Source organism: Thamnophis elegans, chromosome 8 (genome assembly GCF_009769535.1).
Source record: "Thamnophis elegans isolate rThaEle1 chromosome 8, rThaEle1.pri, whole genome shotgun sequence".
Classification (NCBI taxonomy): domain Eukaryota; kingdom Metazoa; phylum Chordata; class Lepidosauria; order Squamata; family Colubridae; genus Thamnophis; species Thamnophis elegans.
The window spans coordinates 56277865-56293521 of record NC_045548.1 but is presented as its reverse complement, the minus strand read 5'-3'; the positions used below and the strand labels follow the sequence as shown (position 1 = coordinate 56293521).

The 15657-nt window shown below is 40.1% G+C and overlaps 1 protein-coding gene across 4 annotated transcripts; it reads left to right on the top strand.

Annotated features, from left to right (window-relative positions):
• Positions 1–1143: 1143 nt before the first annotated feature.
• Positions 1144–14915, top strand: PABPC1 (poly(A) binding protein cytoplasmic 1). 4 transcript variants are annotated; one of them, XM_032222478.1, is made up of 15 exons: positions 1144–1847; positions 6363–6556; positions 6655–6770; positions 7273–7403; positions 8927–9021; positions 9251–9388; positions 9468–9563; positions 10195–10467; positions 10784–10874; positions 11289–11396; positions 11755–11909; positions 12669–12753; positions 13416–13546; positions 13648–13741; positions 14483–14915. In XM_032222478.1, exons 1-14 carry the CDS (start codon positions 1655–1657, stop codon positions 13738–13740), a joined length of 1899 nt encoding a protein of 632 aa, XP_032078369.1. In that variant the 5' UTR covers positions 1144–1654; the 3' UTR covers position 13741; positions 14483–14915. The 4 variants fall into 4 exon arrangements, with proteins under 4 accessions (XP_032078369.1, XP_032078368.1, XP_032078367.1 ...); XM_032222477.1 differs by having other exon boundaries at positions 11286–11396; XM_032222476.1 differs by having other exon boundaries at positions 7273–7412.
• The last annotated feature ends 742 nt before the right edge of the window (positions 14916–15657 follow it).

The following is a 15657-nucleotide window of genomic DNA, read 5'->3' as shown; positions in this document are numbered from 1 at the left end:
ACAGTAACAATGTTAAAAAACAAAAGGCAATGTATTGGTATAATCCAGATTTTTTTTCCTTTCACCCACCCTGCCTTTTTTTTAAACTCACTACTGTTCATTTTCTCACTTTATATAACACCACTTCACTCCAAAAGACATAATTTGTGTGGATGTGGACTTTATAGGAAGTTATCAGTAAGGGGGAGTTTGGTGTAGTGGTTTTTAAGGCAACAGATGGCTGGGAAGGAGATCATGAGCTGAGACCACTTTGGGTACCAAGCCAGCTGGATGACCTTGGGCCAGTCACTTTCTATCAGCCCTAGGAAGGAATTAATGGCAAACTACTTCTGAAAAATCTTGCCAAGAAAAGTGCAGGGACTTGTCCAGGATGTTTCTGAGAATCCAACACAATTGAACGGAAGGGGGAAAAAATTCAGAAAATTAATTTGTCTGTCAGGAAACTTTTACAGCACATAAATCAACTGGTTCTAAAGGTGCTTTTCAAGAGGCAGCTGGACTTTCTGTTTTTTTTTTAAAGACGTTTCTTAACTGAAGAAACTTCTTGGATGAGAAGCGAAAGGTCTTCAAAGAAAAACCAGAAAGTCCAGTTGCCTCTTGAAAAAACACCTTTGGGACTTCCGTGACCTGGATGACTGAGAATCTCCATAGATAACTCAGTTCTAAGATTAAACCAAAAACCCTTTACATGTCTTGTCTTCGCGTCCGTCGGTTTAACTATAATTCGCCTTCAAAAAATTTGCAAGCTTCTTGTACAAACTTTGCCTAACGCTGGTTTCCCGAAAAGGAAGACTATGACGGGTATGCCGTTACGCAAGCGAGCGGAAAGCGCATGCGTTTCTCGGGCTACTTCTCGATAGCCCCTTCAATAACGTCCTCTTTCCTTGATCATAGGTTTGTGAACTGAACCCTCCTTTGCCTCTATCAACTGCTCATGCGCCCTCGGCTGCCCAAATTTGGGCACCTGCGTCTCCTCGTTAAGGGAGACGTGCTACCTAAGCGCTACGCGCCGTTGTCCCGCCCCTTTATCCGCGCGCTCTTCCCACTCCCCCCACCAGCCTCTGGAGGCGACGCATGCGCACAGAGGCCTCTCAGTGCGTGGCGTGCTGTGCGGTGGAGGCGGGGCTGCTATATATAGTGCGTGGCCGGGGCGGTGGCCTCCCCCTTGTCCCCCGGCCGATGACGGTGCTGTGCGCACAGTCTGTGTGCTCCGGCCTTCCCCGGACACACCAGCTCTGCCGCACCATTTACTACTAGAAGAAAAAAAAACCTTTAAAAATCCAAAAAAAAATTTAAAATCCGAAAAAAATATTTTAAAAAAATCCCTCGCCTTACTACCCGACCCCACCTGGAACCGGCCGGTTTGGTATAAAATAACCCGGTGAAGCGAAGCGAAGTCCCGGACCCGGCTTAGCCGAGAGGAGACCCGCCCAAACCACCTTCAATCCACGCAGCAGCAGGAAGAAGACCCGCCAGCAGCACCAGGACCACCTGCTCCTCCAGCAGCCCCGAGCGCTCCAGCCAGCCGCCAACCGTCGCCAACCGCCGCCGCGGAGCCGTTGAGTTTAGAACCCGCCGGCCCGTCGCGGCCTCCTCGGCGCTCGCGAATCTACCCAGCCGCCTCTTTCCCCCTCCTCCCCGTCCCCCCGCCAGCATGAACCCCAGCGCTCCCAGCTACCCGATGGCCTCGCTCTACGTGGGCGACCTGCACCCCGATGTCACCGAGGCCATGCTCTACGAGAAGTTCAGCCCCGCCGGGCCCATCCTCTCCATCCGCGTCTGCAGGGACATGATCACCCGGCGCTCGCTAGGCTACGCCTATGTCAACTTCCAGCAGCCCGCCGACGGTGAGAAAGAAGAGGCGAGGGAGGGTCGCTGGGTGGGGGGATGGTAGAGGAGAGGGGGGTTTGGCTGGCCCCGCACGCGGGCGTCCCCGGGATCCACTTTCCCGAGCGAGCACATGGGGCAAGGAGAAGGACGGGAGCGGCAAGAGGGGAGGGAGGGAGGACACGTGGGGAAACGAGACAGCCGAGTTTCGGTCTCCGGCGTGGGAAGGCCAGGGAGGGCTCTTCCCTCGGGCTCTGGCCAACCGCCGCCGCCTTTCTTTCGCTCTGTTCCCACGCGAACTCCCGCTTAGCCTCTCCCGCGAGTGCCTCCATTTTTTACAGTCGGCGCGGTTTCCCTGTCTCGGCCCTTATCCCTTCCCGCTCCTTCCTCGGCTGGAATCCCCCGCGCTCGGGATAGCAGGAAGGCAGGCAGGGTGGGGGAGAGAACGGACGGCGAAGGAGGCCCGTACGCGATGCCCCCTCCTCGGGCTTCCGTTAAAGAGGGGAATCGGCCACGCCGTTTGCGGGAAACGAGGGTGGGGGGTGCGGGAAGGGAGACTTGCCAGCCCTCGTGGCAGGCCACCGAAAGTGAAGGGTGAGGCCTTGGCCGTCGCAAGGCCTTTTTCGGCCCTTCACTTCCGCGAAGGGTTACGCAGATTTCGGGATCACGAGGCAGGGCCTTAAAATGTCCCCCGCAAGGGCGTGTCGGGAGCTGGCTTCCGCCGGCGAAGGCGCTGAGTCGGGGCCGCTGATGAAAGGCAGCCTGGCGGAAATTCCAGTTTAATTATAAGTTCTGAAGTCGTGGAGAAAGAACAAGGCGGAAGCGAGGCCCTGAACCTGCTGTTACTGAAACCAGTTATAGGCCGTGTTTTAATTATCCTTTCCTCCTATGGAAGTACTTTTTATTTATTTTTTTGCCCCCTGGGTCTGGAGAGCAACGATAAGCCGGATTCCCTATATTAAAAAGTAAACACGTTCATCTTTTAAACACGGTTTGGAAGCCTACTTTTAGTAAAATCTTTTTGGTCTACGTCTAAAATAACATTTTCTTCATCATTGGCTTTGAAGCCTTTTGACACTTAATTGTTCTTTTTTTGTTCAGTTTGCATAAAGCATCTAAACCGTTTTGGCCTCATGACATACATTAAAGAGTAAAATAGCATTGTTTTCCTCTTGAGTTCCATAGTTTACTGTCGGAGTGACCAGAAATTGAGAAAAACTCCTGACTTGCCATTGGAGGATATCTAAGGGAAGCCAGCATAGCTAGACTTTATATTGATGGAAAGGGGATGGGTGAGCTGTTGTCAAATGAAAGGAGTTGGATTTTATTCCTAAATCCTCTTCAAAATGATTTTGTTTTCTACTTGAAGAGTAGTTGACATACTGAAGCAATGAATATCTATTGGGCTAAAAATGAGTATGATTTTTAAAATTTTCATATACACTGTAGTAAGCGATTGTGTTTTCCATGACCAGTGAAATGAACCAGTGAAGAATAAATAAGATGAACCAGTGAGGAATAAATGGAATAAAACTTGTTTCTCCATTTATTTTGGATTTATTTAATAGACCATATTTCTTGTGATAGTCACACCCAATGCATGGGGGAATAAATCACATTGCAGATCAGTAAATCATCATAAAGCATAGAAAACTGGTTTCTAATTTATATTGTCTTGCATGAATTGAAAATGGGAGCCACTTTTTTTTTAGTCTGTAAGCTTGGATTGTCCAAGCATGGCAATATATTGAAGGACAGATTGTGTATAAATTCAGTCAGCAAATAAATAGGATTATTTCTAATGATCTGTTTCTCAAAAAGTAATAGAGTTTTTTTTCAGCGAACTTCAGTATTTTACTGAGATGTCTTCTTAGTTGAGGATTATTTATTCCAGAAAGTAATAGCTGTGATCAGACATCACAGTAAGATGGAATTCAGAATTCTTTAGAATTCTAGCCTGTGTATGAATGAACAATATCTTGGTGTATGCTATAAATGCTATTACATAATTCTTTTTAAATTATCTAAATACGCCTGAATGTCCAGAGTTTGGGTTAAATTAAGCAAACCCTTGGAATGCTCTGCTTTTTTTTCTAAAAGCCTATAGCAGATAAAAACAGCAAACAATGGCTGATGATTCTTACTGGAGAAATAAACAGAGTTTTGCAGTTAATTGGAACTACTAAGCAACTGTTGATGTCTGAGGGAATAAAATGAGAACTATGAAGCTATACGGACCAATATATTGTTTATTCCCAATCAAAGCTGGACTGAAAGAATTTTAGTTTATTGTTACATCAAATTCAGTTAATGTTTAATAACAAAATTACCATCTCAGAAAAGCTTTGCATTTTCAATGGCTTTAAAAGTGAAGATTAAAGTTATTTACTTAGGTAATTCTGAAATGCTTTTTTTTCTTTTGTTAGGACATTATTATCCAGACCAAGATATATATAAATTCTATACAGACTACAGCATGCACAATTACTGGGGGGGAAACTATTTAGGACTTACTTAAATGCTTTGGTGATTTTGTTTTCAAAATAACTCATATTTTTTGAGTTAATAGAATATGTATGCATAACATATCTGCAGCATTATCACTATATTCCTCAATGTTATTGAGAGTTCAAATTTATAATTTGCTTCATCTCATTAGTACTAAGATTTGACTAAGCATTATGGAGGAAAGCATCTGTACCTTTTGTTAGAATAATTTAAATTGACACACTGTGTTTTCTCCTTTTTCACTGACCTCTGCCTCTGTTCTTTTCTTTGCCTTCAGTGCAAATTTTGTACATATGCAAGAGGGTTGATCAACCCTCTACTTAATTGGCAACTTCCAGGGTATGTGCTGTGCCTTGAAAGCAGCAGGTGGAGCTGTTGTTTCAGAGTTACATTAAAAAAAACCCCACACACAACAACCTGAAGTAGCATATTTACCATAACTAGCAGCACTCCCATGTTCAGGTTAAGATTAAAAAGCTCTAAGCTCTTGTTGCAGACCAGCAGTTAGAAATAGGGGGCCATTGCCTTACCTTGCTCTCCTGTTTTCCATCAGAGGGCCTACCAGAGTCTGGCTACATTTCCTAAAATGCTGTTTGTGTTGCTGCACTCTGCATTGTTCCTGTAAGGGCAATAAATCTTATGAACACTTTTATTCATGGTTGCCTAGTTAAGCGGTTTAGCTTCTGGTATTAATTGACTAGCTGTATCTATAGCCAATCTGGCTTTACAAGATTTGGTAGGGATGATAGAACTAGTGGCTATAAAAATACTTATTTATAAGTTTAGCAAATTCTAACACTGTTGGGTACTAAGCCTATGTAGTAGTACATACAGCACATAGCAAATTCTAACACTGGTATGCAATAGTGTATAAAGTAATATAGAATGCAAGAGCTGTAGCATTGTTCCTGTAGATTGTTTTCCTATTCCTGATAGACAGTTTCTAGATGCTACTGTGTAGGAAACAATTCATCGACTGCTGGGCAATGGGGAAAGCTTTTCCAGTTGTTTCTCTTGGTACGTTGTTCTGTGTTGAGCGTAGGTGGGTAGGACGATGCAATCTTGCACAAAAAGACTAGTTTGTCTGCAAATTCATTTTTGAACTTGAGGTAGTGCTTTAAAACTAATCCCATTGACACTGCCCCTTTTTTGTTATTAGCTAACATACAGCGGTATTGCAAAAATTTTGTACTTTCTGGTTCATTGGGCAAGGTTTATTGAGTTGCAGATGAAATAGGAATTTGAAGACATATCTTTAGCAAAAATGAACCTTAAAAGTCCGTTTAAGTTACCAGTTTCCTTCATTTACTAGAAAATAACCATTTTATACTATGGTAATATAAAATTTATTTTACCTTAGTTTGGAAACGCCATTCAATCTTAGCCGAAAATCATATAATAGCGACTGGCTGCACCACCTGACAACCCTAGCCCAGGACCGAAAACCGTGGCACCAAATTTCCATGGAAGTCGCCTATACCCACGATGGGTGAAGAGGCGTCAAGTACAAGTACAAGGAAACGCCATGGCGTGATTCCAGTTTTTTATTTCCTAAGAAGAAAATCTGTCATACTTCAAGAACTATTTTAGTTATTTTGCTTTGGGAGTAGAAATTTACTTTCTTTATTAGTATGGTAGCAAGCCAATAACTGCAGAATCATCTTCCATCTGTTAAAAACCTGCTTGTGATGCAGGTTGGTTATATACTTATTGCAACTTGTAGTAGAACAGTATAATATATTCATTAATCACCTTTTTTTTAAATGTCAAGATTAGAAAGTGAATATTACAAGCTGTTTTTTTAAAGTTTAAAATATAATTGTGTAAGTACAAAATATGACATTGTCTTCCACTTTCAAATGTGTAGCTTGCATTTGCTAAACTGTCAGCCTTTCCTTTGCTGCTTCCATAATTTTCAGATGAATGAGTAGTCTAATCATTCTTTGGAGTTCAGAAAGCAAACAAAGTTGAAGTTATAAACAATGATGTTTTTCTGTTAGGATTAAAACAATCCTTTTGTTTTACAGCTGAACGAGCTTTAGATACCATGAATTTTGACGTCATTAAAGGCAAGCCAGTGCGTATCATGTGGTCTCAACGTGATCCATCTCTTCGAAAAAGTGGTGTTGGCAACATTTTCATTAAAAACTTGGATAAATCAATTGATAATAAAGCTTTGTATGATACATTTTCAGCTTTCGGAAACATCCTCTCTTGTAAGGTGAGTGGAAAGAAAGAAAAAAAATGGGGAAATGCTTCAGATTGGAAATAACACTATTAGATTCAATTGATCTCACAAGTATTCCAATATTTTCACAGGTCGTGTGTGATGAGAATGGCTCCAAAGGCTATGGGTTTGTACATTTTGAAACACAAGAAGCTGCAGAAAGAGCTATTGAAAAAATGAATGGAATGCTGCTTAACGATCGTAAAGTGTGAGTACAAAAGTATTTTTCTTTGAACTTTTAAAAGTTTAAATCATGTTTAGAGAAATCTCATTTTACAGAAATCTAAATCAGACACCCTTGTTCCAATGTTGATTTACATTATCAGAAATATATATATTCAGGGAGGGGAAAAAAGAGGGAAAACTTATGTATTGCATAGGAACTGTGAGGGACATAACATGTCACAATCAGGAGGAGTCAAGACCACACTGCTATGTTTCCCTGGATGGGAAAGCACAGCAGGGTAATATAATTGCTCCATTCTGAGCAGTCTGTTGTAAGACAGGAGACTAGACAAGCTTAGTACTCTGCTATTTCCCTGAAGGTGTACTGCAGTGTGCTATGGCAGCTGCTCGCATGCAGGGAAATGACACAACCTATGGGTGAGCACCTCCGGGATTGATCATAAAGAGTATTCCTTTAGACATAGTCATGTAGTGAGCATTTTCAAAATACCTAATTAGCTTCTTGTCTTGCCTTTAAAAACTAGATTTGTTGGAAGGTTTAAATCACGCAAAGAACGGGAAGCAGAGCTTGGAGCTCGCGCTAAGGAGTTCACTAATGTTTACATCAAGAATTTTGGAGAAGACATGGATGATGAGAGACTGAAAGAACTCTTTGGCAAGTTTGGTAATGTCTTGATCTTTTCATGTATATAAAAACGAGAAGAGTTGGTATCTTACTATAATATTTCTACCCAACTGCAACTCCCTAATAGCTTATATTTATTAGATTTGCATGCTGCCCATCTCATTAAAACATTAAATGATAATGATAATTCATAATTGAAAGATGGGGAAAGGGAGCACGAAGTACACGGAGTGAGGTGGGTTCTTAATCCAATAGTCACCTTTAGAGGGTGTATTCTCTTTGGAACCCAAGGCCAACTGACTAATCCAGGTCTTCAGGCCCTTACAGAAGGTCGGGGAGGATGCGGATCTCGGTGGATACAGTGTTCCAAAGGGCAGAACCATGGCAGAAAGGGCTCTTCTGGTCTCACCCTGCCAAAATTCCTTGACTGACAGCTCCGCAATATGCCCTTTCTCCCAGCATGGGTGGAATGGGCCAATCCTAATGGGCTGAGATGGTTCCTCAGCCTGGGCCCATGCTAAGGAAGGGCTTTAAAGGTGATAACCAACACCTTAAATTGTATTTGGAAGAAAACCAGCAGCCAACGCAACTCATAAAACTGGTGTAACGTAGACTAACCTAAGACCCCAAGAAATGCCTGCCCCACTTGTAGCTTCCGAATATACATGGAGGGTACCCTCATGCAGAATGCATTGCAATAGTCCAGCTTTTAACTGGAGATAGCAATAACTGAACTAGTAACATTCTACATAGGAATTAAAGAATGTTATTTTGTGGTTACTGATTTTAATTCATTATATATATAAAGAATAAACTACCATAATTACTTCAACCAACCATATATATTCACAGCTAAGCTGACAGTCGAATTATTAATCAAAATACCATGGAAAAATGTATCATTCAGGGATAAGCTAATTCATATTTGTCATGGTGTTTTTGTCAAAAACTCAAGGATCTTCTTATGGATGGGCTTATGCTTGAATACACTGTATGTTTAACTAGTTATGACACCTACATTTCTCAGATTATCCCACAAGTATATAAATAAACCTATGTCAAAATATCATTAATAAGTTCAAATACGTTAAAATTGTACCAAATGAACATTCAGAGGAACCCAGAATTGTTTGCCCCACAGATTTACACTCTGTTTCTGACTTAACCCCTTTAAAACATAAATGCCTGATGCGCTACATTAAATAGCCACGTTAAATAATAGTTTTAACATTGGACACAATATGTAAGCAACATAGTCTTCTCCAACTATACCATTGATGTCCTGATCCGGGATGCTTGGATTTTAATTGAACCCATTTGGAGGGCATTAGATAAGGGAAGGGTTTTCCAAAATAAAAAAATACGTTGTCCAAAAATATGTTCAGTAGTATTTTTTTTACAGTTACTGTAATGTCTGAGAAAGACAAAATGGATTTATTGTTGGTCTTTCTGATGCTCTCCCATCTGGGAGAATCTTTGTAAACTATGGCACAGATTTTCTCTAAATATGGGTGAATGGCAAATATATGTAACAAATTTTGTATGCTTTATAGGACCTGCCTTGAGTGTGAAAGTTATGACTGATGAAAGTGGAAAATCCAAAGGCTTTGGCTTTGTCAGTTTTGAAAGACATGAGGATGCCCAAAAAGTAAGACTGCATAGGATTGTGTGCAAACTGGAATATTGTGGTGACCAATTTAACTTTGGGATCTTTCTTGTTTCTGTTGATACACATCACACTACGTTAAGTCTTGTCTGTGCTTTTTGCAATATTGATTTCATATTATCAAATCTTTTATAAGAATACAGTATGCTTTGAGTATAACACATTTTATATTGAGTTACAGCAGTTTAAAGTATATTTTTTATTTATAAAGGCTGTAGATGAGATGAATGGAAAGGAACTCAACGGGAAGCAAATATATGTTGGACGAGCTCAGAAAAAAGTTGAAAGACAAACAGAGCTTAAACGCAAATTTGAACAAATGAAGCAGGATAGGATTACAAGATACCAGGTAAATTTTCACTTTGATCGTTTTTGCTGAATGTTTACATTTTCTACAGTTTATGACATTCTTTTTTTCCTTCCCCAAGGGTGTAAACCTATATGTGAAAAATTTAGATGATGGAATTGATGATGAACGTCTGCGCAAAGAATTTTCACCATTTGGCACAATAACTAGTGCAAAGGTAAGCAACTCAGTTGGAGTCAGAAAATGGCTTATCTGTCACGTTATCAATCCAGTCAGTAGATTATATGGAAGGACCACATAGTTCAAGTGTACATCTGTATTAACAGTCAGTCAGTCAGTCAGTCATAAGTAGAAGTGGAAACGGTTACAGTCTACAGCAGAGGTGTCAAACTCAAGGCCCGAGGGCCAGATCTGGCATGCAAGGGTACTTAGATCTGGCCCACGGAGCTGCCTGAAAACAGTGAAGGGCTTGGTGCTTTTGCCAGCGAAAAGGACTCCCGAGCTTCATTTTCAGCTGCCACAGCCTCCTACAACCTTCTGCCAGTGAAAATGGAGCTCAGGAAGGACGCCCAAGCTCTCTTTTCTCTGGCAGAGTGTTGCAGGAGGCCATAGCAGTTGAAAATGGAGCTCGTGAGCCCCTTTTCACTGGCAGAAGCACCATGGGCCACCACACGTGCCCCCGACAGAAGTGACATCGAGCTGGCCACCCAACCTGGCCCCCAGGGTCAAACAATCTTGATGCGGCCCTCAATGAAATTGAGTTTGACACCCCTGATCCATACAGACATACAGTGTGATGCAGTGCTCAGATACAATGTTTTTTTAAGCTTGTGTGTTTCTTTTGATAGGTCATGATGGAAGGAGGCCGCAGTAAAGGATTTGGGTTTGTCTGCTTTTCTTCACCGGAAGAAGCAACCAAAGCAGTAACAGAAATGAATGGTAGAATTGTGGCCACCAAACCACTATATGTGGCTTTAGCTCAACGTAAAGAGGAACGCCAGGCTCACCTCACCAACCAATATATGCAGAGAATGGCAAGTGTGAGAGCAGTGCCCAATCCTGTTATCAATCCTTACCAACCAGCACCTCCTTCAGGTTATTTCATGGCAGCTATCCCGCAGGTATGATTTGAACCTCTCCCTATTAAGCTTAAATTCCATATCTATCTATCTATCTATCTATCTATCTATCTAGCTATCTATCTATCTATCTATCTATCTATCGTATGTAGCTTTGTACGAGATACATGGTGGCTATTAAAATAATTGTCTCTACTACTTTAGAAAGCCTTCAGAATTTTTAAGCTTTTAGTTAAGCTTAAATGAAATAATGCTTAATTTCATAATAAATTTCATAATGCTGCAGCCTTGTGAATACTGGCTTGAGCTCCTGAAGGAAAGGCAGAATATGAATCAACTTTTTTCCCCCCTTTAACAGACACAAAACCGTGCAGCCTATTATCCTACCAGCCAGATTACTCAACTTAGACCAAGTCCTCGCTGGGCTGCTCAGGGTGCCAGACCTCATCGTAAGTGACTCCGTTTTCTTACAGTATTTATTTATTTGTATTTGGAATTTAGATAATTTCCCCCCTCACAGAGTGACTCTGGTGATGTACAATTAAAGCACAAAATCCTAATCCTAAAGACTGAATAAACATGTAAAACAGCCAGATAAAAAACAAGAACAGAATAAGCTACAAGGTGGGAGGAGGGCTGTTTAGGTGCTAACCATCTAAGGATTGCATGCTGCTCAGTGAGTTATATGCACGTTGGCAGGGCCAAGTCTTTAAGCTCTTTTGAGGGGAGAAGCATTTACCTGTGAAGGGAGAGTATTGCAGAGGGTGGAAGCCACGACAAAGAAAGCCTGGACTCTGCCAGATGAACTGTGGGTTTACTTTTATTAATTTCTAAAATACATGCTACAATTATCTTAAAAGCAGCTTTCCAGAATATGCCAGGTGCCATCCGCCCTACAGCTCCCAGACCACCATTTAGTACCATGAGGCCAGCTTCACAAGTTACACGAGTCATGTCAACACAGCGTGTTGGTGAGTTCTGAAGGGTTTTTTACTTTGATTTTAACAAAACAAGGCAAGTTGGAAACATTGGCAGTAAGGAAAGAAAAATACAAAGAAGGATAGTGAGATAGTGTATCTAGTTTGCTTTAATTCTCCTTTTTTGTCGCTTATGTTATGCATAATGTTATTATACCAAAAAGGGATTGCGTGATGGATATGTATATACTCTAATTACATCAGGGTAATTCATGAAACATGCAGTTCAGTTGAACTTTCAAGTTTGAATGTCATATATTTTTTTAAACCCTTAAGCAAAATTTGTGCAAGCAGACTTAGCGTAGTATACTTGAAAAGTGTTGTCTCTTAGATTGAAATCTTTTTTTTTCAGCAAACACATCAACACAGACCATGGGTCCACGTCCAGCAGCAGCAGCCACTGCAGCCACTCCAGCTGTACGCACTGTCCCACAGTATAAGTACGCTGCGGGGGTTCGCAATCCTCAGCAGCATCTTAACACACAGCCTCAGGTTGCTATGCAGCAGGTAAGCATGAAAACTATGGGACAACCTTAAAAGTTGGGGTAACAGCTGGAACCTAGGTATAGTTAGAAGTATCTAAAACACATTAAAATAAATTGTGAAACCAGGCATTGGATGGATTTCTAGTCAAGATTTCTTTATTACTCAAGAAAAGGATGAACTTGCTGGCCATGTGGTAAAATTGTTTTGTCAGTAAGCTCATTTGTATCTCCAAGTAGAGTCTGTTATGCTCTAGTGTAGGGCTGTCAAACTCCCAGCCCATGGGCTGGGTGCATCACACCCATGCCTGGTTTAGCGAATGGGGGAGGGATCCCAATATGTCACGTGACATTGCCATGACGACATTCAGATGCAGCGTTCTGCTCTGTGATATTCAGATCTGAGTGATTGAATGAGTACCATATTTTTCGGAGTATAAGACGCACCGGAGTATAAGTAAGATGCACCAAGATTTTGAAGAGGCAAATGAAAAAAAAAAGTTTTTGCACTCTGCAGACTTCCCAAAAACATCAAAAAAAGGGCATGAATACCCTTTAGGAGGCTTCCAGAGTGTCCAGGGGAGGGGGGTGTGCAAAAAACAGCCAGTTTTCCGCTCATTTATCCCCTCCCCAGCCCCCAGGAGCACTCTGGAAGCCTCCTAAAGGCTATGCGTGGCCATTTTTGCAGAGGGGGCGGGGTTTCGGGAGGCCAAAAATATTGTATTCAGTGTATAAGACGCACCCAGATTTGTTGTTCAAGTTGTTCAATGTTCTGAAATTCTAGCCTGCTGTCCATGTACAAGGTCAGGAACCATTGACTGCTTCCATGTTGGCTTCTGCCCCTCCACAAGAACAAAAGCAGATGTTGGGTAAGTTGCAATTAATATCATGTGAACATGGGAGAATGGGAAAGCAGGTTTTGGTGTGTCATGTTAAGGGCCTGAAGGAAAGCTACAGCAATGTATTTGAACTGAGTGCAGAAGGAAGATAACAGCTGGTGGCACCGCCTATTTATCATTGCAAGTAGCTCAGTTTTTCCTACTGCATTATCTAAATGCGAGGAGTGAAATTTAATTTCTGTAAGCAGAAGTTTTCTATGCCGGCATGCATTTTGGATTCAGTCCTCAGATGAGTCATGTATCTCTTTTGACATTTTTTTTAAATGTTGACATTATTTAAATTTCCACTATTACATATTGGGTTAACTCAGCTGAAAGTTACATAGAGGAAAGAGAATGTTCAAGTGTGGAAGAAGCTAGTTACAGAGTTAAAGGATCAAGGAGGATTTCAAGAGAAGCAATGTCTTAATAATCCAAATCATTTTATTGATAATGGCATTAATTGTTCAAAATTTCAGTCTTTAAGATCCTACTGCTATAAGCATTTTTTGAGTTTATTCTTGTAACTAGCTTGTTCTGCCAAAAGAAAAACTTTTGTAGTACTGGAATGGAACTAATGAAATAGTTCCATTTAGGATAGTTACACAGATCATGCAGTCTTGTAAAGTCATGAATTGTGAATTGTTTTCTAGGAGAACGTCTGTTCCCTCTTATCCAAGCCATGCACCCTACTTTGGCGGGTAAAATAACTGGTATGTTGCTAGAAATTGACAACTCTGAACTTCTTCACATGCTTGAGTCTCCTGAATCTCTTCGTTCGAAGGTAGGCAGATTCTTCAGTTTATGTTGGTTTTCTTTTTTTGGAATCCAGCCTATTTTCCTTTTTAATAGAAATAGTAGTAATCCAGTTTTTCCCTTAACCAGGTTGATGAAGCTGTAGCCGTACTGCAAGCCCATCAAGCTAAAGAAGCTGCTCAGAAAGCAGTTAATAATCCAGCAGGAGTTCCAAGTGTCTAATGTAAGTCTTTATGAGAATAGGCTTCATATGGGAAATAAATTAGGGTCGCATTTCATTTCAAGCAGTTGGCTTTGCTGCATCATAATAGACTGTTAACTTTTATCCAGTATAATGGAAGTCCAGTTAGGAGTTTTATTCATGCTGAGTTTCCTTAGCAACAATTATTACTGTATCCATATCCTGAGATCTAGATAACTATAGATAAAGATTTCCATGTAGAACAATGGGAAGCTCATTGCTTGGCAAGTGACAGATTATTACTGGAATTCAACTATGGGATTTGTATTACAGCCATTGGTTTTTGGCTCAAAACAAGATTTATCAGTGATAGATATAAGGCCATAGATGTTGCAGCCTTAATTTTGTCAGAATTGAGAAGTATATATGGCCAATGTATGAAATCTGTAGGCTCGCAGGATTAATTTAGAAAACCGTGTTCAGACATTCAGAAAGCCAATGGCATGTATCTAGCTTCCAGTCATTCTTAATGGAAATATTTAACTAATATGGCCAGATGCCTTTTCCGCTTCTTTAATTTTTGTTCATGATGAGATGGTAGCAACCGGTGAGCTTCACAGTTCTCCCATCACATGTTTGCTTTAGTGGCCATTTCACCTGCAGTTTGAAGAATGGATTTATTAAGAGGGTACAGAATGCTTTTGAGACTTAGAAATAATGCGCTAACAGTGAAATGGGCCTCAAGATAATGTGTTTCTTTGTTCTTATAATTTTTCATTACAGAAGACCCAGGACTACGTATTATTATATCGCTTCACCGAAGAAAAAAATCTAAACATGGAAAAACTACTAAATATTGAGAAAAACATTGCAAAATATAAAATAAATAAAAAAAGGAAAGGAAACTTTGAAGCTTATGTACACAACAAATGCCAGGACTAGCAAAACTGCTAGTCCTAGATTACCTATTGATTTAAAATCCAAAAAAAAAATAGCAAAAGTTAAAAAACAAATTAATGTTTTATAAACCCGGGGAAAAGAATTTTCAGCACAGTACAAAAAATTTAAAGCATTCCTTTCTTTAATTTTGTAATTTACTGTGGAAAAGCTCAGAATATCACTACTGTTGTAGTTAGCAGTAAGGATTGATAGCTGAGCAAAGAACCATAATTTGGATTATAAAATTCTTGCTTTAATAAAAATTCCTTAAACATTGGCATTTTGAATTTTCTTTTTTTTTCTTTTAATGACCTTGTCAAACAATAGCATGAATTTATAGAGTCCTATACTACAAGTTCAGATAATTTTATATTACACTATTAACAGGTTGATTGTAAATTTGAAAATGGACTATAAACAGCTCGTTTTATTCTTAATAATTCTGAAAGAAAACAGTTGGTTTATTCAGGTTATTAACTAAAACTGAATGGATACTCATTGGCTATTTTTAGTTTAATTAATTTCAGTAATATTCTTAGGGATATACTAAAATATAATATAAATAGGTTTAAATTAATCCCTCATTGCTATTTTAAAAACTATTACATATGGTAATCGGAATAGATTCAGAATGTTCATAATGACAGCAGACCTGATAAAATAGGTAGATGAATTAGAGCAAATATTGACAGTGACACTGCCTGAATTAAATGAGGTAACATTCAAATATTTGTAAGAAGTCAGAGTAAGGTAGTAAATTGAACCGGATGCACTGGTTCTTTTTTCAAATCAATATTTTCCCATTGTTGCATAGTTTAATCAAGCTGGGATTAAATAATTACTGTTGAATAAGAGCAAAGTAATGGAACACAGGACACCAAAAGCAGTTGTTTGCTACTCATTTGTGAGCATCCGGCTATGTAGTTAGGATAAATGTTATTTATTTGATAATCTGTGCTGCAGCATGACATTAAGACACTGAATTCTTATGGAAATGGATACACACTTTTAGCTTAGGC

Bases quoted from the DNA above. Each gene is read 5' to 3' on its own strand.
- PABPC1 (XM_032222475.1), top strand. From the start codon at position 1,655: ATGAACCCCAGCGCTCCCAGCTACCCGATGGCCTCGCTCTACGTGGGC. The intron at 9,022-9,250 runs GTAAGACTGCAT...TTATTTATAAAG, and splicing joins GACATGAGGATGCCCAAAAA to GCTGTAGATGAGATGAATGG. The intron at 9,389-9,467 runs GTAAATTTTCAC...TCCTTCCCCAAG, and splicing joins ATAGGATTACAAGATACCAG to GGTGTAAACCTATATGTGAA.